The sequence below is a fragment of the Ascidiella aspersa genome, chromosome 6 (genome assembly GCF_963924565.1).
Source record: "Ascidiella aspersa chromosome 6, kaAscAspe10.2, whole genome shotgun sequence".
NCBI classification, from domain to species: Eukaryota; Metazoa; Chordata; class Ascidiacea; order Phlebobranchia; family Ascidiidae; genus Ascidiella; species Ascidiella aspersa.
Window position 1 is genome coordinate 16,012,490 of NC_139452.1, and position 24,865 is coordinate 16,037,354.

Consider the following 24,865-nt stretch of genomic DNA (forward strand, 5'->3'; position numbering starts at 1 on the left):
AAAAACGCCTTTCGTAATTAATGTTCGCATAAAGCAAAACCACTGGCTTAGAAGAAGAAAATTTTAAACAATTGCGTAAAGGTACTGTGAAGAAAAACATTGATAGTGTGATGATGTATGCAAACCTAATTAGGGTTTATATCAAGCCAGTTATGACAAATCAAATTACTTCATAGTTTACATTAGGAAAGTTCAAGAAAACTTTTTTTTTTTGGTTTGTGTTACATACACCTGCTTGAGAGAAGCCGCAGTGCGTACTAACTGGACATTTCTAATTTAGCCGCAGTGCGTACTATGTGGACATTTCTTTTTTTAAGGTTTGGTTTGGTTGACCGCTAAGTAGTTTTAAGAGACCGCAAGTGTTTCATTTAAATACCAAAAAGTTGCAAGTCCAAAATTTGGGAAACCGCTGGAGAAATTTGGGGGACTGTTTCGGTCCCCCCAAACACCTTGAAAAAAACACTGCGCGCACACAATTTTTCCTTAAAGTGACTCGCATAGGATAAAGCCTACGAGTCTAGCCTTCAAAATGTTTCTTGCTCTGGTTGATCCAATGGGCAACTGATCAACTAGTTTTATCAAATCACTTGCTTTTGTGCTTTATTGTTAGAATCAGACTCAACTATGAGCTCAAAATAGTTGAACGCAAACGTGAGAGGTGATGCGCTGCGCCCGAATACATACCAGAAAAATATCTTTGTCTTAAAATGCTATACCTATAATGTTATTAGGCTTAAATATTATTGAGTTACAATAAAAACTAGCATTTCTTGCAGAACTTTGGCGTAGGATTTAGACAAAAAAAATAGATAAAAATATTTTGTGACCACAAATTTTGGAATGCAGTTGGCGGGGCTGCGTTATGAACTGTTTCATTAAAAGTGCAACTCTGCTACTTTTTCAAATGTAAATGATACATCAATGTAAAATACACAATATAGACACTAAATTATCAAGTCAGTTTGTTCATTTTTGTTGTGTAATACAAAAAGAGTCCTGATTTGACGGCCGGTTATGCGGAAATGGGGTATAAATGTGTGTTCAAAATATTATTAACGTCTAAATTTTAAATTAGGTAGCAAAAATTTTAAATTGATGAACAAAGCAAAAAAATGTATAGAATATTTATTCAAACAGAACTCGTATTTAATCTAAGTTTTGTAACCTATCAAAACACAACCAGTTTATTATTAAAATATCTAAAAAGTTAAAAACAGCATTTATTTAAATAATACTAATTTTTTTATAAAAAAAATGAACATGACATAACTTTGACTCTGTAAAATACAAGTTGTGACGTCATGCTGAAGTGAAATACTTTCTTGGCAGTTTAGGGTTCGAGTTGCAAAAAAGTGCTTTGAGGGAACACTGATTGTATGCAGAATTAAAAATTTGTTTTAGTATTCCTCGTTTTTCATGAACAAGAGGCAAATTATTAAGCTCCGTGGTCTACAAACTTCACTAATTTTGTGTTGATCTTAAAAGCATTTAAGTATTATTCATAAGTTACCTTTAAGGTACTTCAAAATACTGCACAATAGAAAAAGAGAATAAATAAATCAATGGATTGACCAAAGTGTGATATATTCTCAAACTGTTAATTAAACACAGGCTATTTAAATAATTCACCTGATTGTTTTGAAATGTTTGGCGACTCTTTTTTATGTTTAAACATACATTTTTTAATTCCAAAATTTTGCAACTAAAACTGGTTATTGAATTAAAAAAAATTAAAAGGTGTGGTCTACCACTCCTAACTATTAAATTTAACATTCTGTCTGTAGTTATTTTCATTAGTATTCTATATTATAATTTTCTCCTTAGGTGTGCCATAATGACAGTAGGCCGCGCTCTAGGTATTTCAATTTCTTCTATTGTTATTGGCAGCTTAACTTATTATTATGTTACCTTGGATTCAACTCAAACACGAATTAAACAGCAAGTTTTTCAGCAACAGCGTTGGACAAAGGAAAACCTAAAAAAAAATCAAGAGGAGGCTGCCTTGTTTATGGACATATTTAAAAAGGCTGCAGAAAGTGATAAAAGTGCTGTTTGGGAGCTTGCACAAAAAAAGCCCACCAAATAAAGTTTTTTTTATTTAGAAGGTGATCATGAGTTCAGTTGTTGAGTGTCCTATTTGTTTTAAGAATTTTTCTTCCAGCCATATACAGTTTCATGTGCAATCTTGCAATGGAAATAATAACAATAACGTAATCGAGATCCCACCTAAAAGAAAAAGGCTGTCCATCAATGTTGCTAATAGTCCACAAACAAGTAAAAAGTCGCCATGGGAGTCATTTCTTAAAAATTCAAAATCAGAAACTGTTACTAAAAATGTAATGTCAACATCTGATCGCAGTGAGAAAAATGATAAAAACCATAAAGATACAGCAAATACATCTGAGGAAGACTTTCGTAAAGCCAACAAACCACTTGCTGAAACTGCTAGACCTGAGAGTTTAGAAAACTACTTTGGCCAATCTGAAGTGCTTGGTGAAGGAACTGCTTTAAACAAACTGCTAATCAGCAACACAGTGCCTTCAATGATATTTTGGGGCCCTCCAGGATGTGGCAAAACTACTTTGGCTAATATTATTGCTTGTAGAAGCAAAAAGTTTGTGGGAAATTCTATTAGATTTGTAAAAATGTCGGCTACAAATAGTGGAAAAGCAGATGTTCAAGCAATGATCAAAATTGCCACAAACGAACTGAAATCATTTCGTCGCAAAACCATTTTATTTATTGATGAGATTCACAGATTCAACAAATTGCAGCAAGACACATTTCTGCCCCATGTGGAGAATGGGACAATTGTTTTATTAGGAGCAACAACAGAAAATCCTTCCTTTGCATTGAACTCTGCTCTACTCAGTCGCTGCCGTGTTATTGTTATGAAGAAACTGGAAGCAGATGACATAAAGACAATGCTGGTTAAAGCTGTAAAGAAACATCTTCCATTTTGTATAATTAATCCACCAAGTTGTGCAGATTCCACTATAGCAAACTCTAAGAAAGATGTTTTAAATTCATCAAAACTGTGCATTGATGATGGTGCTCTTGAGATGCTTGCCAAGTTGTGTGACGGTGATGCTAGGATTGCATTAAATGGCTTGCAAGTTGCTGTTCAAAGTTTACTTGCATCCCAACGTGGAGTTCAAAGAAGATTGACCAAAGAGCATATCAAAATAAGTTTACAAAAGTCTCATATTTTGTATGATAAAACAGGTAAGAAGGTGATAATTACTTTTCAGAAGGTGATACTTATTTTGCACCATTTTAATCTTGTTGGGCAAAACAGTTTTTCAAATTTTGTATTGACAGTTTAACTTGTTTTGATCACAAGGGATGGAAATTTCAAACAACTGTTGGTTATTTTGCCAATTGCTAACATTGTTTTAGGCAGGGGTGCCCAACCTTCTAGCTCTTGACCGCCGCATTGACAGTTTTATTTTTCTCACGGCCGCTAGTTGAGTTTTTTTACCGATATAATTGCTTTAAATGTAACCTGGAAGTGCAGTGTCAGCGTTTTTTCGGGCGACCAATTACCGCGTCTCGCGATAACGTTCGTCTAATAATTAAGTGTCAATCAAGCGTTATTGGGCGAGAGATTAACGTGTAATGTCTGGTGTGGAGTTCGCAATTTCCCTAAAGGCGTTAAGTTGCAAAAGTAACAATTACGTTGCAAAACGTTCTGGCCGTCCACAAAATGCGCTATAGGGTTACTTAAGGTTAACTTTAGGCCAAAATTCAGCGAGGTTATGCAGTTATGCGCAGTGTAATTGTCAAGAATTCGTTAAGTCAATAGTAATTTGTATTCTTTACAGTACATTATTAGACTGCATAACAGATCACGTTAAAAAGAAGCTCTAAGACCCAACAATGCTTTAAAAAAACAGGACCGAATTGCGTAAAACTTCTGTGTGCAGTGTTGCCTTGTTCTCACTATTGGCAAAAAAATAAGTTTTGGCAACAACCTGGACAGTTGACATATTACAGTTTACACAACTGCTTCAAATGTCAGTTGTTGAGAATGTGAAACATATGGGAGATTTTTTTTATTATAATGTACACATTAGGGTTGTTCAAAAAAACACTTTTTTGTCAATTTCGGTGGGGACCCCCTGGAATTGTTAGGTTGTGTCTAATAACCCCACAAACCAACTCTGAGCACGTTTGGTTCAGTATTGACCGTGCTACGTCAATTTGAAAATTCAGATTTGGGCTAAAATTTTGAAAAAAATTAATTGTCCTCCCCCTAAAAAATTTTTTTTTCTTCTTTTTTTGCATTGCTTTGCAATTGAATATCCATAAATAAACCTGTTTTGCAGTAAAAAAGTAAGTAGTCATGGTACAAATGTCACATTTCAACAATATTTGTTAGGCTGTTATGTATGAAAAATGGCTTAAAATTTTAAAATAAAGTAGATGCAGCAAACATGACATCAAATTAATATAATAGTGCATTTAGTAATTCACACAATTATATCAACTGCTTATCTAAAGTTCAAAAAATATGCTAAAAAGCCATTTTTTGTACAAAAAAGCCTCTGTGGTTTATGATTTATTGTTTTTTGGTATTAACATAATACAGAAATTTATGTGTTTGTGGCCATTTAATCCTCCATGTATGCTCCTTTAACTTGATTAGTCAGTTTAAGATGGACTCATTAAGAGTTTAAGATGGACTCACACAATCTTATTCGTTTAAACAAGGCTTTCTATAAATGCCGCTCAACCTCTCCTACAGTTTTGAATCCACTCAAAAACACATAACACATGCTTGCTCAGCGGCTAAATATGTATTATGTTTTCTTTATGAGACATCACCATTCAGATTGTTGCACATATCCTACACTGATTTCTTTGTGCATTAATCGATCAATGAAATCAAGTTTTTTTAGCGCACATAAGAAATCTGATCACTGGGATTGTAGCGACAGAGCTTAGGTCACTGATTCAACTGCACTCCCTAAAGTCGTAAAAAAATCTAATCTGCATTTAGCATATCAACCATTAGCGCAAGCCAGCACGGACACGGCCGCCAACACATGCTTATTAAAATATGTGTCAACGGTCTCACATTATTCATCGACGGCTATTAAATTATTATGTCAAATTTTGTTTTCCATATATTCATATTTATTGTAAATGCTGAGCTAATAGTAGACAGCCTAATTACCATAAAATGTGAGCCAAAACTATTGTATTTAAAAATTCATTTCCTCTACGTTTTTAAATAATGCAATAGATTGTGATATTTGTGGCAATATAGGTGATGAACATTACAACATCACATCAGCTTTGCATAAATCAGTTCGGGGTTGTGATGAGAATGCTGCACTTTATTGGTTAACCAGGATGATGCTTGGTGGAGAAGACCCAAAAACCATAGCCAGGAGGCTAATAAGAATGGCCAGTGAAGATATTGGTATGGTTGCAAAATGTTATTTATATTTTGTCTTATAATTACTTCCCTTTAAATCAAGTGTGCCAGGAATTTTTATGTAATTTTGGAAAAAAATATTTGTTTTACAAATAGGCATACAAGCATTAAGCAAGCATTTCAGAGTCGAATCTGCACTATCCAATACAAAATTGTTAATATTAAAACATTTACATATTCATAGTTTCTTGTACGTTAGGGGCGATTATAAAGTTGTATTTAATATTTCCTAATTTACTAAAGATGTAGTGATATTTAGTGTTGCATGCATGTTAATTATCTCACCAATTAACATGCACCTGTTATACACTTTTGTATAATAACATATATACTTGTTCGTTGTTCTTAATGCTGTACTGATATTGAAAATTTTGAAATCCAACTGTTATAACCTTAACCAAGTGTTGTTTAAAGGGCTCGCAGATTCGAATGCATTAAGTGTTGCGGTTTCTGCTTATCATGGATGCTTGTTTGTTGGAATGCCAGAATGTGATGTAAGTTAAAAACTAATATGGGTTTGTATTATTCACATTTTACAGTCTATCATGGTAGGATATTCTTATGTCTGTGTGTGATGTGGATATTTGCCTCAATCAACTTATATGCAGAGATTTTCAAAAAACATAATCTTTAAAATCTATTACTTACAAACTATAGGAGACTTGTTAAAAAATTCTTACCCATACCTTATAGTTAATAAAGGCTTCATATTTTAGGTTATTTTGGCTCAATGTGTAGTTTATCTTGCAAGAGCTCCAAAATCTGTTGAGGTTTACAAAGCACTTGAAGCAGCTAAGATCTCCATAAAAAATCACGAGGGACCATTACCAGATGTGAGTTTATCCCATTTTTTTTTTGAGTGTTTCAAGACTGGGTAATGTTTATCCCTGGGGAATATGCAATGGAATTTCTTGGGTACATAGACAAGTTCATTTACTGGCTCTGTGACCATATTTTGTAACAGAAAATGAAAGGAATAGTTGCTTATATGTAAGATTAAACATGTGTATAGTCGCAGCCAGTGGTCCCCAACCGGTCTGCCATTTCTTCTGGGAGATGGTTGTAAATGAATCTAATTTTGGCTCATTTGGGAAGCATGTCAAGCATCATACAACTTTTTGCGTATAAATCAAATTTATTTTCGTACATAGTGTAGAGTTCATGTGTGTTGTCCCAGTTCAGATCATTGTGACATTATAGTGAATCATTTAATAAAAATTATAGTAGGAGTACCGGTGCCGCAATATTTTTATTATTTCTTAGGGGTGCAACAAGAACGCCTAAATAGACAAAGTTCTTTCTTGATTTAGGAAAAAAGCTTAATCCACTGTGTTTTAAAATCGTTTTCCCTGTTGTTTTCAGGTCCCCCTGCATTTACGAAACGCTTCAACCAAACTTATGAAAGATCTTGGGTACGGCAAAGATTATGATTATACTTCACGGAAAGGCGAACAAGTTTATTTACCAGAGGAGATTGAGGATTTAAATTTTTTTAATAACAACTAACTCGCGATTTGTATTCTTAGTGTGTTTCAGTAAGATTTTCCTTTTTTGTTATTGGCAAATAAAAACAACTACCCCGAACAGGCGCGGATCTAGGATTTTAGTTTGGGGAGGGCCATGAATTTTTTTTATGATATGACGTCACAATTTTTTCAGATATGACGTCGAAAATGTATGTCATTGCTTGACGTCATAATTCAGGTAAAAATAACGTCGGCTGTCCGAACAAACGAACTCCTGCAAAATAACATTAATCAGGTTGTTAAACAAATCATTCCGCGTAGTGCGGCAAACAGACATTTTAAAAGCACGAAAAAGTAATGAGGTTAGCCTCTACAGTTGGCCGGTTTCCTAGTGTGAATTGAAGAATATTGCTGAAAGACGCTACCATGTCTATTGTCTATACATCTTGCTTTTTCCCGAGAGCAACCTCACATGCCCCCCGAAAAAGCACCGAGGCCGCAATAAAACCATTTTATTGTCTTCTGCGGTCGGCTGTGCTTCTTTTATGACACTTCGCTCAATTATTAAGTTACTGTAATTGGGTTTTGTCAAATAAGGTTGCTAAAATGAGCAAAACTCTATGCAGAGTTAATCCTAACATTGGATAGGTGATTAAAATCCTTACACTGGGATCGGCAACCTTTTTTGTAGTCGCGGGCCAAAACCAAACTCGGAAAGGTCTCTGCGGGCCGCACAACATATGTTAACTGAGATTTTGTGTTATTACAACTTTAGAACAACTGTGAATCAGGTGGGCCTCGGATATTTTTTGCACATTAAAAACGTGTTTATAATTACTTTCAAAGGAGGCAGTAACGTCTTGGCGCAAAGCGCTAAACAAAGCATTTACTTGGTTTAAAATTCGAGTTCACAAGTCGCCATCCATACTACTACTAAAAAAGTGTAATAAAACTACCTTTAGGAAACGCGATAAGTTTGATAGATAATCTAATCTATTTCAACGTCTGTTAACTATTCCGGGCACAGCTGGCGAGCGAAGCGAGCGCGATTTTTTCGGTATACCGGTACCGGTATTTCTTTTCAATTACTTATGAGTATTTGTTATATTTTTCGAAAAAATGGTTAAAAAATATTTGTATGTTTTTAGTACGTTTCCGTTTGTCCGCGGCGGTTTGGCAGCCAAAGATGATTCGCGCAAAGCGCGAAAAGTTTTCCATTTACACACTTAAAATAGTCAAAAAAGTATTTAAAATGAACTCGTGTCTAATTTGTCAAAGAGGCGGCGGGCTGGTTCTGATACACATTTGCATTAACACCAAAAAGCTTTCAATTTTACTTGGATTCAAGTTCGTTTATTATATAGTCGGGGTCAGCGTATACGGCCACTTAAGCCGTCGCTGCAAAATCTGAAAAAACTCCGCTTTGCGCGAGTTTGCCAAACGAATTTTACAATTTTTTTAAAATACTCGCCATAAGCCCGTACACTACTGCAAAGCTTAAAAATATGTCCATTTTGGCGAAAATATGCCATATTACCTAGGGAAGCGCGAAAATTATCTGCTTTTAAGTTGAAAATAATGTTCATTTTTTTTAGTGTGGGGGGTAGCATGGCCATAAATTTGTCGTGCTTTGTGACGAATTTAATTTTTTTTGGCTGTTTTGTAAACATTTTTAGCTCAAATTTTCTGCGCATATACTGTGTTGCATGCTTCCTGTTTATTAAAACTTATAAATGCCCGGCGTATTCCCGGCTACGTGATTTCAATAAAAGAAAATGTCCGTCTCATAACTCACTGCATAAAATACAAAATATGCTTTTCCCAGTATTCCCATCCCTTTACTAAAAAAATAATTTGACAATCGGTAAACAAATTTATTCCAACACGTATAGCTATAAAATACTTTAATTGTTGCTCTTTTGAAGCTTTCAAGCTAAAAAAAGTAGGAAAACTTTAAAAACGAGGAGGTTTAATTTCATGTTGCCCTGTGTATCGGGAAACGTCTTCCCATATAGCCTATTCCGGCGTACGCGGTATTCCCGGTCTCCCGCGTATGTTTAAGTCCTTTTTAATTAAGTGTTTGATTGTGTTCTCGCTTAAAAGGGAAAATGTTTGTCTAATTATGATTTTATTTTATTTCCACCACGAAGATTGTTACGCAACACAAGGTTGGGAAATACCCCTCTAGTGCTGTGCATCTACATAATAAAAGAGAAGATTTTTGTGAGATTTGTGTGTGGCAACATGTTCGCCCGGTCGGTCGCTGGCAGAGCAACGCCGTCGTCGACTAACAAAAGGAACGGCGACTCCCCGTGGAGTGAAAAATAAATTTTACTGTTTTCAACTTAAAAGATGTTTGACGTGCTTAGCCGTTGGGTATTTAATCCTTGCAGCGGTATTAATAGTAACCAATTTTCAGTTTTAAGCGAGATTTTACTTACGTTGGAAGAAATATGGTACTGGGATTACGTAAAAAGCACATCACATGTTATAATTCATGTTAGCAAACGTGCGGGGGCGCCCGCAGAAAATTTTTCGGGGTGGGGGGCAAACAGGGGCGTAACCAGAAAATAAAAAGGGGTCCTGAATTTTTAACTTAGGAAATTCCCCTATTTTTCGCCTGACGTTAATGAATGATGACGTCAATAAAACAGTGACAGTATGACGCCATAGAATGGTGATTGCAAGACGTGATAGAAAAAACTCAACGTCCAGAAAAAGCGAGCACGTGCGTCGTCGTCAATCCTGTCAGGCGCCAGCTGCGAAATCACGGTGTGCAATCGTTAACTTCAGGCAAAAAAAAAAAAACCAAGACCGTGAAATATGTGTGATTAATTGTGGTAGAATCATAGGCTACATAATTCGACTATCAACAGCGCAGTTTTCAAGTTTCATGAACGGACGAGCGCTTAATTACAAGCACGCCTTTCACCACGTGCAATACTGAACGAAGATCGTTTTTACCGGGTGTTATTATGCCACGACTAGCGCAACATCTGCGCCGAGCTGTGTGCCCAGGCAACTAAATTACAAGCTGTGGTTGAGGGGAAATAAGTTGTGTCCATTACACACTTATCACGTGGTCTTAGAGCAGTGGTTCTCAACCTTTTTTCACTGCGTACCACCTCGAGCTTCTATGATCTTGTTGCGTACCAACAAATTGTCGAAAAAATCAACTTTACTCAAAATGTATACAGGATTATTAACAGGGGTGAATTAGCTAATTATAGTTAGGCCGGAAATTTCATAACAAATGTGGCCTTCTACTCTCAAAAAAGTTTCCCTTTTTTAACTTACAACATACTGGTCAAGTTTTGTGAGTCTTTGTTCTTTTGCTATGATGTCATAAAATAAATTTGCATAGATGTTCCAGAAAGATAATAGTTCCTATCGTTAAAGAAGCATAAAATATTTAACTATACAATCATTATAATGAATGTATAGCTTATTCCAATAAAATAAATGCTTAAAATTTTGGTAAAACTGTAATTTTGCTTAATAAAAACATACAGCGTACCACCCAAAATGACTTCGCGTACCACTAGTGGTACGCGTACCACAGGTTGAGAACCACTGTCTTAAGAGTATGCTTAAAGAACATAACTTTGCGTTAACTATCATTACTTAAAAATTGAGACGTTAAAACGGTCGCGACAATCATCATTATACCTCCTTTTAAGAATCTGCTTCAGTTAAACAAATGTCGATGTTACACCAACATCGGATATTAGCGCAGAGACCGAACAGCGAGAAACATACTGCGTATAACTCGACGTTTTTTAGCGAGAAAAAAGAAATAAGGTTTGACTTAGCGTTGTCAATTGTCGAATACACACTTGCTAATCAGTCAACCTAAACCAGCGGTTCTCAATCAGTGGAACCATGGCTCACTGGTGGGCCATAAGAACATTTAAGGTGGGCCACAGACCAATTTAAAAAGCTAGATTTAGTTTCATATGTGTCACTATATTTAATTTTACAGGAATAATGGCTTGGGGAGGATTTAAAAAGGAATGTAAATTTATTGTGAAGTATCTCACTAAAATTGAATAAATAATCTGTTTTGAAATATGTTCTGCTGTGTTTTGTTCTAAACCTATTTTAATTTTTTTTCTTTCATAAAAATTCTATTGGGCCATAGAATTTTTTGCAACGTAAATGGGTCACCAAAGAAAAAACGATGAGAACTACTGACCTAAACAAATAACGAAAGAGAAAACTATCCAGCGTTTACGGTCGACCAAACTAAAGACGAAAAACGGCGGTTTGTGCTCGATTTTGGTTTCGCATTAGATTAAGACGCGTGACCCAATAACTTAAAAAGCACGCCGCTTCGAACAGTTTGTTAAACCATGACAAAACGAACAAAACGCGATAATATCACTTACAAAAAAGGTAAGAACTCCCGCCCCCTGGATACGCCACTGGGGGCAATGGATAGTGTATATTATTTTTAACCTTCATAAGTAATACATATTACACTTACAAATAATACTAATAATCGCATTTTGAAATTCCAGGGGGCAAGTGAAGTTTAACAATGCCAAATTTAGGCAGAGTTCGCAAAATATCACGTTTGTTGTCGCAGTTTGAACCGTAAGCAATTTATATTTTTTAACGGGTTAAGGGTTTGTGTGGTGTTGGACGCAGTCTACTTTGGCGTTTTAGGAAACCTGTACGGACATCCAACAAACGTGTTTAACCACGCAATACTTGGCAGAGTTCGCAAAATATGCGTTTATTACAGCAGTTTAACAGTAGGCATTTCATTTTTCAATGAGGATTTTTCCCACGTTTGACGCAGTTTAGCACCGGGATTACGTGTATCACGCTATCAAGCAGGACTAAACAATTGCTGGTACACCCTAAAGTTTTACGTCTGAAAATTATTTTCAATTGACAAATGTTACGGGGTTTCGTTACTTAAAAGATGTATGACATGCTTATCCAAGGGATGTGTGATATAGTCAATTATTTAGTCGTACCATTTCAAAAACATCACACAGCATTGTACTTTGTTTGCATGTTAAATACAAAGGGCTCGCGTGCGACTTCTAAAAGTACATAAAATTTCATGTGGCCAAATTTCTGCTTTATGTTTTATAGCTTTTTGCAGTTTGTTCAACCACGTAAATGGAGCCCAAGTTCGCATAATAGTGCGGTTATTGCAGCGTTTTCCCTAACATTCTTTCATGGGGCATTAGGACACTTACACAGACAACGTACAACAACCCTAACCGAATATAAACTACGCAACATTCGGACTGAGTTTGCAAAATATCGCGTTTATTGGAGCGGTTTGCACAGTAAGCAAATTTCCTTTTTAAACGTTTTTTTTGTTGGATGCAGCGTGATATCTGCCGGGATTATGTATTTGCTTGAATTTCGCGCAATTTCAATAATTGATGCAACGACTTTTTTACGTTTGTTAGTAATTTTTGATGTCACGGGTTTTCGTTACGTAAAATATATGCGACACGTGTTTAGCCAAGGTGCGTGTTTAGTAGCTCCATTTTATAAAACGCAAAACGTTGCAATTTGGTTTGATGTTAAAAATATTTTTTTTTAAATATCGAATATAACATGCGGCTTCAGGAAGAAGGTTATACAATGCTGGTAACACGTTATTAGTGATTAAATGGACAGAGCGCGTTCGCGCCTTTCCTTTTAGTTATTTCAGACCCAAAACGGCTTTTTAATACGTTAATTTTTCATTTTTACGCTGTTTTAACCAAATGCAAAAATTAATGAGAGTTTACAGAAGCCAAGAATTAAATCTTTAGAGCCACGCAGATAAGTCACATAAATAAATTAAACACGCCATTCCATTAATGCCGCTTTTACACAGGCTGGCTGTGGGGTGTTACTATGATTGTAAATGGCATTAGGTTAACCGACTTTAGACACACAATATGACATGATTTGAAACACATCACAGGTGTAATTTGTATTAAGTGACACGCAGTGCAAATGTTTAGGCATAAGCAAATTTGTTATGACATTATAAAATTATGTTTGCATTTATGCCTCTTACGAAGCTCTCATGCTATCCGTAACATTACTTTTTTGGTATATTCCGATTACCACATCTATCTTCCATAATCATGGAGGCCAGCAGTTTAACATGTTACAACGTAATATGCAATAGTGATAAAGAGCTAACAGTATGATGGATTGTTTCACTTTGTTCAACCAGACAAAATTCAGGTAGACTTCGTACATTATAATGGTTATTGTAGGTGTAATTCATTTTTAGCCAGTTAAAATAACTGATAAATATTATATTTAACCTGAGCAACGCCGGGTATTTCGTCTAGTTTATAATAATTTAACAATGCTTCGCGGTTGGGTGGTTACTATCGATGCTTTTTAGCGCGACAAAACAAAAAAATCCGATGTATATCAACCATTTTTCGAGTATATTGTAAATAGATCGTTTACTTGGCAAACAAGTCAAAAGCGTTTACAAAATAAACAAAAACTGTAGCAATCTTTTTGTAAAAAAATACCTAAATTTAGTTTTAGATAGTTGTGCATCTCTGTGAAGGTTCAGAAACAGAATTAAAAGGCTCAAAACAGAATTACTTATTTATCTGCCCCATGGTTCGGACAAAACCTCAGTACATCTTGTACATAAGTTCCCCGCACTGATTGCAGTTTTCTTCCAACACCTTGGACACTTGTGGGCGCTCGCAGTGTTGACAATGACGCAGCAATCGCTCGTCGTGCCATGACAGTCAATTTTAACCCTGCGAGTTTGTTTCTCTGCCGAACGTGGAACGACGGCTGGGTTTATGACGCAATGTGACGACATAATAATCTCACAGAGCTCGGATGAGCTACTCGATTCGGATTTCTGGAGTGCCTGTTTGGAAAAACAATAGTTTTATTTAAAACATTGTTTTTTTCGTATTAGTTAGCAATAGTTGTATGAGCTTTTATTGGAACGCAGTAGACACGGTATGTACGTCAAGTTTTTTACCGAAGTGACTTATGATTTTACCTGTAACTGTTCAAGCAGTGGGCCATGGGGTGCTATAATTGTAACATCAAACTCGGAAGCGGAGGTCCCCCCGATTACGGAGTTAAACGCGTCACGTAATTCGAGTGCTATTTCAACGGCAGCCACCACCTCTTTAGTGTAGCGACAATGGTCGATAAGGGAGTCACACCAACCTCCGTCGAATGCGCTACTTGAATCTAAAACACAAAAATGCATCGTTTGTAAAAAAAAAAACACCCTTAAAATTGATAAATCCGACACTTAGATATACTGGTAGAGCTCATTTATAATCGTAGCCGCACGTGTTAATGAATAAAGCGATCCAGATATATTGCTCTTTTTATCTGTGGCGAGTGTGTCAACTGTGTAATTCATAGTATTGTTATTTATAGGAATCTCCGTAATAATCGCAATAGTTGGTCTCAAACTCCCTAATCATTTAAGAACTTAAGCAATAAGACCAATATAGGACAACATCACCGTCGTTATAATACCGAACTAAGACAAACGAAAAGTCGAAACAAGGCCCGTAATTTTAATATATCGTGCGTAATTGCACCGCAAAACTATTCGTGCAGTAAAATAAAATGTGCTTTTCTCGCTCTAAAGCAGTAAACGCCATCAAATCTTCATGCTCAGTTAAAATAAACTTTTGCCAAGAATTTTGTTTAAAGAAACAGTGGTCGTTAGTCTTAATACAATGGTTCATTATGTTTTTTTCCGTTTTAATTATTCTTATTTTAAAGGTATTCTGGTTTACCATAACAGGGATGGTGCATGACAACCTCTTCTGCAAGATGTGGAAGTATGGGTGCGACTGACGTCATTAAGGCGCGAAGAGTGACGTATAACACCGCGCGAGATGATGTTCTTAAGTCACCGGTCTCTTCTTCGCAGTACAATCTTAAACAAATAAAGGCAATGCACCAGTGACCAGGATTTAGGTAATCTAGTGAGCCGTGTTCTCAATTACGGAATTTAAATCAAATATGAAAGGCATTTATTTAAATTGCTTTGGTACATTTCTGATTTTGTTGAAAAACGTCGTTACCGTAATTAAGCTGTTAGTATAAATACGGTTGGTGGTTTTAAGCATTAATAAACAAAGATATTTTTATGCCAGACAAGTCAATACGGTACGATTTACTTAGCGAACTTCTTACCGGTCTTTGATGGCACTAAAGTAGACCTTAGACAGGTTCGTGACGAAGTTTAGAGTGCTACGGGCCACCGAAGAAAAATCGTATCTTTCATACGACGCAGTGACCTACGATACGTTAAATAAAAGTTAAATGACAAGATTGAAAAACAACTCATCACAATAATTTTGCCTTTTTAAGTTTTTTTTTCTTGTGTGTTGTTCAATTTACATAGATGAAAACGCAGGGATTCTTAAATGATTTCCTTGCAATAATGACAAAAACTAACGTTTTGGTAAACCGTAATTCAAAAATTTATAGTAATACTCGCAATTTTAAACAATAATAGCAAAATTAGAACAAAATAACAATAAAAGAAGAGACAAAGCAACTTTTAAACAAATAGCAAAGTAAAATATGAACGCATTGGAACCTAGAACCCCTCAAAATTGAAGAAAACTCCAACCTGGTCGATATATTTATGCAAACGATACATGTAGTACTGGTCGATGGCTCTTATATTTGAAGCATCTATTGGTGCATGAGCAGGATCATACCCTTCCAAGTTGGGAAGCATGAACCGAAAGCATTGTCGGATCTGAAGAGGAAGGTTTACATTCTTTAAGACATTATACGCTTCAAGTGGTTCGAAAGTTATTACGTAAGAGCCCTGTAAGACGTGTTACAGTTTTTCACTTAGCAGAAGTGTTATAAATGACTAGTTAATGACTTAATATAAGTGTAATAAAGTTATTGTTTTTAAATCACAGTTTACTATCATTTGCACAATTGCTGTTTAAAGCCAAGAAAGTGTCCCGATTTTTTACTCGTTTGCACCAGTTTAATTTGGTACCTTTTGAACGGAATCCCGCGCATCAGCCACAAGTTTAGTGCTGATCGACACTTGGTTGTACACATTGGAAGTTGCCACCCACCAACGAAGAGCGTCAGCGCCCATTGCAGGGTTTTTCTGTGGATTCTAAATTAAAAATGATTTTTTAAAGATGAGTTTTGCTCAGGCACTTAAGAGTTAAGACTACAAAATACGTGAAGTAAACAAAAGTACTAGACTGTAATAAGGTTAGGTGAGAATAATGCTCGCCCAAGTTTATACACCACGTTGGGCTTTTTCTTGGGTTTAGTGTTATTGTACGCACAAGCCAGACAAAAACACAACTGTTTTCTGATAATCACACATTTTCGTTATCACATTATATAACATTTCCTCATGGGACAATGATTGGGCATTAAGATGGATTTTTTGCACAGCATTCATCATTTTTAAATATTACCTAATAATTTTGGGTTAGCGTTTAGGATCGGGCGGTTTTAGCGTAAGCATAATTGAATTACATTACGATAGTTTTGCATTTTATTTATATCTAGACAAAATACCCGGTGTTGTCAAGTTTAAAAGAGTATTTACCAGTTTAATTCTAACTGGTGAAGTACTACTGGCGTTGTCCCGGCAAATTTAGTTAATTTCGCTTGCAATAAGCGTGGTAATTTGTAAAATCTATCCGAATTTTGTGTGGTTAAACAAAATGTAAAAAAGCATCACACTATTCATCACTGTTGTGCCTTATGTTCTAGCATGTCCGTGTAAATTTGCTAGTCTTGTGTTATAGCCGATGATTCTAAAAATGAATATGGCAATTAACTATATCCAAAAAGCAATGTTACGGATAGCATATCATCTTCATCATGGGGTAAATAATGCGAAAATATTGGTTTCAAATATGAATAAATAACAAGTGATGTTTGTTTTACCTTTTTGCGTTGTTTGGAAACATGTAGACTATTGTGAAATAGCAAAAGCGCTGGTCGTCCCTTGACTGTTTGCCGATAATTGCATGCGGCCCGCGTAACCGTTTAATGCAGCCTGAGTGCGGCCCACAATACAATAACATTTTTTTCCGTTTAGTACTTCTATTCTAAATAAGTGCGGAGTTGCTTGTATATAGCGAACATATAATTCCTGTAATGATTTCCGTTGTTTAATAACCTTCGATGCATTAACGTTAGGATTTTTGTCATGACAGAGTACTCGAAGTAATCTGTTGTGGGGGCTACAACACAGTCAATTTGTAAAAAAAAACATGGTCACAAACAGGGGCTGATCCCGGGGGCAAACAGGTATGGTTAGAAGCCCGACATTTGCGCAAGATACCCCAATATGTACGTTATAATGGTTATACCAACTCCATTTATTTTTGCTTGAAGCCTGAAAAAAACAACTGCAAAAAGCCATTTAGCATAAAATTATTTTTCTTGCGATCAAATTGCTATAGTTTTTCTTGTTACAATGTATTGTTTTTTGTGTGTAAACCCAGAAGCCGTTTATCAAAAGCAGTTAAATAAAAATGTGTAATTTTGTTCGTCGTATTGCTACCTAACACAACTCACTTTGCCTCCGTCGATTAGCACAGCAGGGTCGACAACGTTGCCAAGCGACTTCGACATTTTCTTTCCAGAATCGGACACCGTAAACCCGTGGACCAGCAGTTTACGATAGGGGGCCGACCCTTGGAGTCCTACCCCCGTCAGCAGGGACGAGTGGAACCACCCTCCATACTGATCCTTACCCTCAACATAGAGGTCCGCTTTAGGTGAATCCATCCCAGGAATATTTCTGTACAAAATAGGACTTTGAACGGTAAAACATCTGATATTAGTTCGGGTGTCGTAGGCGTCAGCGGGAGATGCGTCACGCCAATTGTAAAAGGAATAACCTTAAGCTAAACGGTTAAAAGGCAGAGTAACGGTATACAAATTTAGGATTACAGCGCTACTGAATGAAAGAAATATAAATCGTATAAAAAATGTATACTATATTTGTTTTATGAAGTCGATAAGCCCTTTGGCCAAAAATAGGTACATATTTTTTTCTAATACGGCCCGGTCGCAATAAAAAAATGAAGTTAAAAAATCTTTTATTTTGCTACATTCTATCTCCGATTGTCAGTTGATTTACGTTAAGATGAGAAGTGAAAAGATGTAGTTTTGAGGTTATGACGGCAATCTATATATGGGTAACCTTTCAGTTTGCATGTAAAATTTAATCGCATTGCACCTATTGTTAGCATTGTAGCTATTGCTAAGCTAGAAATATTTATTTAAATATATTTAATTGAATTACCCAAGCACGGCGGCCCAGGAAACCCCGCTGTCAAACCATATGTCGAGTATGTCGGTTCCTCTTTCGAAATCGTCACTGCAACCTGCCGTATCGGAATTATCAAGGACTGATTGAGGCAGGAGCTCGCTCATGGGTAACTTCCACCAACAATCTGATCCGTGCTCCAAAAACAGATTACGTATGTGGTCGATGGTGGTGTCATTGAGCAAAACATTACCGGTTGATCTGCATGGAATTGTAATAAATAATGTGCAATCTAAAACAATTGCTTTTAAATTTAAGAAAAAAAAAAAATTCTTCAGCGCCGTATCCAGGGGGCGGGATGGGGTTGGGCGTTCGGACCCCCCCTATTCGTAAGTGACATTATCGTTTTTTGTTCGTTTTTGTGTGAGTTTTACTCACCGTCCGAAGCTGCGTGTTTTTAAATGTAATTGGGTCACGCGTCTTAAGCTAATGTGCGACACTTTTTCGTCTTTTGTTTGGTCGACGGAAACGCTAGATAGTTTTTCTCTTTCACCTTTCGTTATTCGTTCGGGTTGGCTAATCAGCAAGTGTGTGTACGACAATTAACAATATAAATCAAGCGGTTTCCGCTTTTTTCTCTCTGAAAACTTCGAGTTAGACGGTGCTGATGTTTCTCGCTGTTTGTTGTCTGCGTTAATATCATATGTTGGTGTAAGACTGGGGTTGGCAACCTCCTGTAATTTATCGGGCCCGTCGCCTCTTTGACAAACTATACACGAGTTAATTTCAAATACTTTTTGACTATTTTAACTACGTAAGTGCGAAAAATTTTCGCGCTTGGCGCGAATGATCTTACTACGTCCGGTTTGTTAACGTTTAGATCTTGTATTTTGAACTAGATCAGCGCTTTTTTACCGTTGCGCCGTGGAAAGCTGCCAAGTGCGTCGCGGACAAAACGAAATCGTATTCAAAAATATTTGACATATATTTTTTAACATTTTTCATTTTCGGCAATGTAATAAAAAGTTGCAAGCAATTTAAAAGAAATGCCGTTATACCCCCAAAAAAATCGCGCTCGCTTCGCTCGCCAGGTGCGCCCAAACCTATAACGCTTATCAAATGCTCAACTAAATTAACTAACTATTAAAGTTATACCGTTTCTTCGAAGTAGTTTGATATGTCGCGCTAATCGAAAAACACCCGGAAAACGACCTCCGTTTAGTTTTGCAGGTGGCGAAAGACGTGCTTGTAATTTAGCCTAGTCCCGTAGATGGATCTACCAAAATCAATCACACATATTTCACCGTCTTGGTTCAGTTTTTCGCTAGAAGTTAACGATTGCACGTTAAGCGGTTTCGCAGCTGGCGCCTGGCAGGATTGTCGATAACGCAAGTGTTCGCTTTGCGTCTGAATGTTTTCTTTTGCTGGACGTTAATTGGCTGTTTCGAATGAGTTTTTTTCTTGTTTATGACGTCATTACCATCGCTATTTTATGACGTCATATCCGTCACTATTTTATGACGTCATTAACGTCAGACGAAAAAACAACGGGGAATTCCCTAAGTTGAAAGTTCAGACCCCACCCTTTTTGAATTTCTGGATACGCCCCTGATTCTAATGCCTAAAACTTTTGGCAGAATAAGATTTAGTAAGAAAATACCCTTAGTTTAAGGTTTAAACTCGCGAAGTCGTTCAATTTGGTAACATCCACGTTATCTGTGACTGTGGCTGTGCCAAACATATAATGAATGGCTAAGGTATTCTCTAAAGTTGCTCCACATTCAATAAAATGAATAAATTTACTAAACACTGAAGGAGCAAGTGACATAAATGCATTTAAACAGATGACCCCACCGACAGGCGCAGCATTTAATATTTTAGTCAAACTACACAAGGTAATTGAAAGTATACGACAACAAAAAACGATTGTTAAACTAACTTATGATAAAATACGGGTATCGGCAATCCCCACACGCGCTGGCGCGAAATGCACCAGTAAGCTCGCTGCGTCAGCTTGCTGAGCATTGCGGACCGACCGCTCTCGGGAAGAAAAGTAACATCTTTCAAAGCATCCAACGCGTCTACGTGCAGCTCACCAGTGTTGACAAACCACTGCCTGTAAGTGTGAAAAACGATTTTAATAATTTATTCACTTCAGTATTAAATTAGGCTTCCATATTTTCGACGTGCATCTAATTTTATTTTCTCACACGACAGGTATAACCTATAAGCAGACGGCAACTTAACTGTTTTTATCTTCAAGAACGTTAGCGACATTTAAATGTCTGATAGACCTGCTTGCTATTTGCTTTGTTTTTATTGTTTGATATGCGAAAAATTGCCTTGAATTAATAGAAGTTATTATTAATTTTGATGCCTAAAAAACGACACGACTACAACTTGGTGCAACATGAAATCAAGTAGTGTTTTTGCTTCGAGTGTGACGTAAAATGACATGACGCTAAAGGCTAAACCGTACCATGCGACATACAGCGATCAGTATTGTTCCCAAATTACCTGCTGGTTTTCACAAACACAGGTTGCTTAGTACGCCAGTCGTACGGGTAGCTGTGCACAAAATCGTGAGTGTGAAGTAAGGTATCGCGTGAGCTGAGAATGTCAATCACAGCTTGGTTTCCTTCGTCGAACACAAATTTTCCTTGCAGTTGGTTCCCGGCCTCTGTTGTGAAACAACCGTTGTCGTCCACTGCACTCTCCTAAAAGCAAATGATTTCGCTCGATGACAAAGTTTCTTCAATGTTAGACATGAAAGTTAAGATTGACAGACGTGCCAAAGCATGCATAGGTCCTTCATCTTGGTTTGCTTTAGCGACATAAATATTTATTATTTGCATTTTTTCATTTGACTGCCTGCAATTAAAAGTGTACGAAAGCCAACCGCTTAATCGCAAAAAGTCTAATTATATTAGGCGATTATAATGTACATTAACATACGTTTAAAACTAGTGTAGTATCATTGCGAAAACCAAGTAGATGAGTCACGTAACAATGATACGCAGGGTTGGGATTTTTGTGTTTGCCCGCTCGCCTATGCGAGTGCGGACGAGTGCTGATTGACAATCACTAGATAAAAGTCGCAAGAAAAAACGTACAATACAGAAATCCTCAATGCAATTACTCACGCAATGCAGGTCGTGCTCTTGGCCGATTTTAAAGTCGTCCATTCCGTGGGCGCACGAGATGTGGACGATTCCAGATCCCGTGGTGGTCGTTACGTGATTGGCAGCAATGAGCTTACAGGACATGTTGCCGTCCATCGGATGGATGTATTTCAATCCTTCCAAAAGGCGCCCGTCGAACGATTCGATTATGCTTAGTGGTCTGCCTATTTGCTTTGACACCGCGTCCACGCTTTTTTCGGCAAGTAGGTACATAACGTTGGCGTCTGTTGCTTTAACCACACAGTACCTGTCAATAGGAAGGAAATGTTTCAATTATTATTAGCGTTGATTTCTCAAACGCATCGCCTAAATGACTTGAAAAAGAAATGACAAAAAACCTAATAAATTATTATTCTTATCACGATTTCCAAGTCGAATATATCAAAACGCCTTGGCTTATCGCGTAAAATGCATTATAAAGCGGTTATTTCACTTCGTTGACCTGAAATTGAAGTGTTTAAACATGTTCTGCGACATTATTAAATTGCACGGGTAACTTTTGGCCACTTAGGGTTATTTATCTGACCCTTTATAAAACAAGTTTGGTGACGCCAGCATTCCAAAATGGCTTGTAATAAAACAAGGTTTAAGAACCACTAGTTTTCACCATTAGCATACAAACACAAAAATATTTGGGGTTTTCATTTCAGTACTCAATGGTGATATAAAAGGATAAGATCTTTTAACTAAAACAAAATGGTGTGCAAGCTTTTTCAGCAAATTGGGATTTATCATGAAACATAATTTTGTGGCAAGATTATAGTAGTGTTTTTGATAAAGGTCTGTAACTAATCCATTTTACCGTGCATCTTTTGAGTAACAGAGTGCTTGGTTAGAAGGAATCGTCCAAGGCTGTGTTGTCCAAACAATTACATTGATGGTTTTACTAGAGTATCGTAACAGATTGTCTGGAAGAGTTATGAGTTTAAAGCAGATGAATATAGATCTGAAAGGGTGAATATAAACAAATACAATCTGTCAAAATAATTGAGTGACAAAAACGCTTGTTTTCACAAAATACCAAATAAATACATATCAAACCTTAAGTCTGGAATAGGGTAGGTATATTTAAACTACAATATATTTATAGTGTTTTAATTTGTATAAACCTGCTAATATGTTGATTATTATACTCAAGTTCAGCTTCGGCCAAAGCAGTTTTACTACTCGAAGACCAATGGACAGGCTTTAAATCTCGATATATCAATCCTCTTTGGAATAACTTGTAAAAGCATGTTAGCTCCTCAGCCTCATAATTTTTGTCATATGTAAAGTAGCAATTATCAAGGTTTGACCAATCCGCCATAACGCCCCATCGTTTGAAAGCCTTAATTTGTTTCTTAATGGTAGAACTTGCAAAATTTTGGGCTGTGTCCCTTACGTCTAACTCTGACATTGACTGGTAATCTTTCGTTTTAATTGCTTTGATTTCAATTGGCAAGCCATGGCAGTCCCAGCCTGGCACATAATGAACACGGTGACCAGATAGAACTTTATATCTGTTGATAATGTCCTTTAGGATCTAAAATAATATACTGTTAATTAATAGTTTTGTAATACTATTGTTGAATGACAACTTCAAACAATTTCAATTAAGTTTTATGTTAAAGTTTATATTATGCACTAAATACATAAACATTGTCCTGAAAATCGCATAGATAAAATGGCAAATTTTGACTTATTAACATTAACACTATATTTATATTGGCTAGTCTATTTGTCAGTTTGTAATATTTTGTACTAAACAATAGCCTTCAAATAAAAATTAACTGAATAAAAATGATTTTTATATATTGACAAAAAGTTTTCATAAAAACTTAATTATAGTAAAGCTATCTTCCTTATCCAATTAAACTGATATAGACCGTATAATGTATTGCAAGAGAAAACTATTGTCATGTATAAAGTGTTATTCATAGTACCTGAAAGCAACTAACCTAAATCAAACAAAAATATGGCCTTCTATCAATATCTCACTTTGTTCAATGCATGTCCCACATGAACATCACCATTGGCGTAAGGTGGTCCATCATGCAGGACAAATAATTTGTGATTTTTTCTAGACTTCCATTGTAAATTATAAAACTCATCAAACTTTGATGTCTGCAATATTGGATAGTATATGTTACAAAGTATATTTTAAAAAAGTTTGGAAATAAAACCTGTTTTTTTAAATTGATATGAAAGTGAGGATTGTTAAATACAATGCCCAACACGGTTTGGCACCTTAACAAATACAAAATATGATGATTTAGATAAAAATGGACAATTAAACATTTGCAAAGTGCCCAAACATTTACTGTAAATAGATAAATTCAACATAAACATTGGCGCTGGTCTAGAATCCTGCCACATTTTCGTACGGGTGTTTATATTGCTAACAACATTTGGGTTAGGGTAAGAGTTAGTGTTTGAACAAGTCAAGTACCGGTATTAACATAATGATGATAATTCATTTTTACATATTTCTGCCTTTCTTGCAATTTTTAACTTTGACAACTCCGTTATAATATTAAAATAATTGTGGTATGATTGTAGACCAGCGCCGATTTTGTTAAATGAAATAAAAACACAGAATATCCGTTTCGAACATCTGTAAGTACAGTAATTAGACTATTGTTATTCACCTCTTGTATTTCCTTTTCGTGCTGTGAAACTTGTGAAGGTCTTATCTTGATAGGAAAAGTGGTACCTGGCAAAAGAACTGTGGAAGAGTATTGTGATTTAGCATACAATCTGCGACAGACTCGAACTAAATCTTTTTGCCTTATGGCACATTTTAAACGGCATTTAAGGAAATATAGAGGCATTATTTTAAAACATACTCTCGGTTACAACAGTTCCTGGAACTCGGGAATCTTTGATTTATTTGTAATGCACAACGCACGTGACTTTGCTAAAAAAGAGATTGTTCAACGTTGGGGATGTCCCTAGTATGAAAAAGCTGTAAAAGCAATTATTACGGGGCGCGAACAGGGTTGGATCTAGGGGAATATCATTCTTTTTTTAGGGATACGCACCGTTTGACTTTTTCGGTTCAAGTTCGGTTCGGGTTCAAGATTTTTTTCGGAATCTGGTTCAGTTCCGGTTTCGGTTTGGAGAAATTTAAAAGTTCCGGTTCAGCTCCGGTTCGACAATCGTTATTTCAAAACCGGTTTATAAAGTTCCTGTTCGGATACAATATAAGTTGCGTTAAATCTAGAAATATGGGTCAATAAATGTAGAGAATAATCTTGGAATTGTAAGTGATTTAATGTAAGTTACGTGACGTACTAAAAAAACAGCAACTCATTATTGAAATATCTGAAAAATAAAAATCAACGTTATATTTAATCAATATTCTTATTTTTTTCATAAAATTTCGAACACAGCATAACTTGACTCTGTAAAATACAAATTGTGACGTCTTGCTGGAGTGAACCGCTTTTATTTACAGTTTGGGGTTCGGTTAAGGTTTAATTTCTTTCAAATTATTCGGTTCAGTTCCGGTTCGGGTCTTTAAAATCTTACAAAAAACGGTTCAGATTCG

At 36.2% G+C, this 24,865-nt stretch overlaps 2 protein-coding genes across 2 annotated transcripts; one reads left to right on the forward strand and one right to left on the reverse strand.

Moving 5' to 3' along the window:
• Positions 1-1,573: 1,573 nt before the first annotated feature.
• On the forward strand, positions 1,574-6,962 carry LOC146140466 (ATPase WRNIP1-like). Its single transcript, XM_083391240.1, has 5 exons — positions 1,574-3,225; positions 5,273-5,428; positions 5,858-5,937; positions 6,160-6,276; positions 6,806-6,962. The coding sequence occupies exons 1-5, from the start codon at positions 2,112-2,114 to the stop codon at positions 6,947-6,949; spliced, it is 1,611 nt and encodes a 536-aa protein (XP_083247366.1). The 5' UTR covers positions 1,574-2,111; the 3' UTR covers positions 6,950-6,962.
• Positions 6,963-13,022: 6,060 nt separating this feature from the next.
• Positions 13,023-24,220, reverse strand: LOC146140467 (isoleucine--tRNA ligase, mitochondrial-like). Its single transcript, XM_083391418.1, has 15 exons — positions 23,964-24,220; positions 23,314-23,439; positions 22,446-22,858; positions 22,139-22,282; positions 21,298-21,583; positions 20,672-20,871; positions 20,094-20,270; positions 18,191-18,415; positions 17,458-17,683; positions 15,905-16,030; positions 15,518-15,649; positions 15,076-15,179; positions 14,673-14,815; positions 13,913-14,109; positions 13,023-13,774 (listed from the first exon to the last, which is right to left on the reverse strand). Exons 1-15 carry the CDS (start codon positions 24,144-24,146, stop codon positions 13,499-13,501), a joined length of 2,958 nt encoding a protein of 985 aa, XP_083247544.1. The 5' UTR covers positions 24,147-24,220; the 3' UTR covers positions 13,023-13,498.
• Positions 24,221-24,865: the final 645 nt, after the last annotated feature.

What these genes read in the sequence shown, in the direction of transcription:
- LOC146140466 (XM_083391240.1), top strand. Translation starts at nt 2,112, where the DNA reads ATGAGTTCAGTTGTTGAGTGTCCTATTTGTTTTAAGAATTTTTCTTCC. An exon ending in TTGGAATGCCAGAATGTGAT is followed by an intron (nt 5,938 to 6,159) that starts GTAAGTTAAAAA and finishes TTCATATTTTAG; the next exon opens with GTTATTTTGGCTCAATGTGT. An exon ending in ACGAGGGACCATTACCAGAT is followed by an intron (nt 6,277 to 6,805) that starts GTGAGTTTATCC and finishes TGTTGTTTTCAG; the next exon opens with GTCCCCCTGCATTTACGAAA.
- LOC146140467 (XM_083391418.1), bottom strand. Translation starts at nt 24,146, where the DNA reads ATGCCTCTATATTTCCTTAAATGCCGTTTAAAATGTGCCATAAGGCAA. An exon ending in ATACCCGTATTTTATCATAA is followed by an intron (nt 18,416 to 20,093) that starts GTTAGTTTAACA and finishes AATTCCATGCAG; the next exon opens with ATCAACCGGTAATGTTTTGC. An exon ending in CGCGGGATTCCGTTCAAAAG is followed by an intron (nt 15,650 to 15,904) that starts GTACCAAATTAA and finishes CTTCCTCTTCAG; the next exon opens with ATCCGACAATGCTTTCGGTT.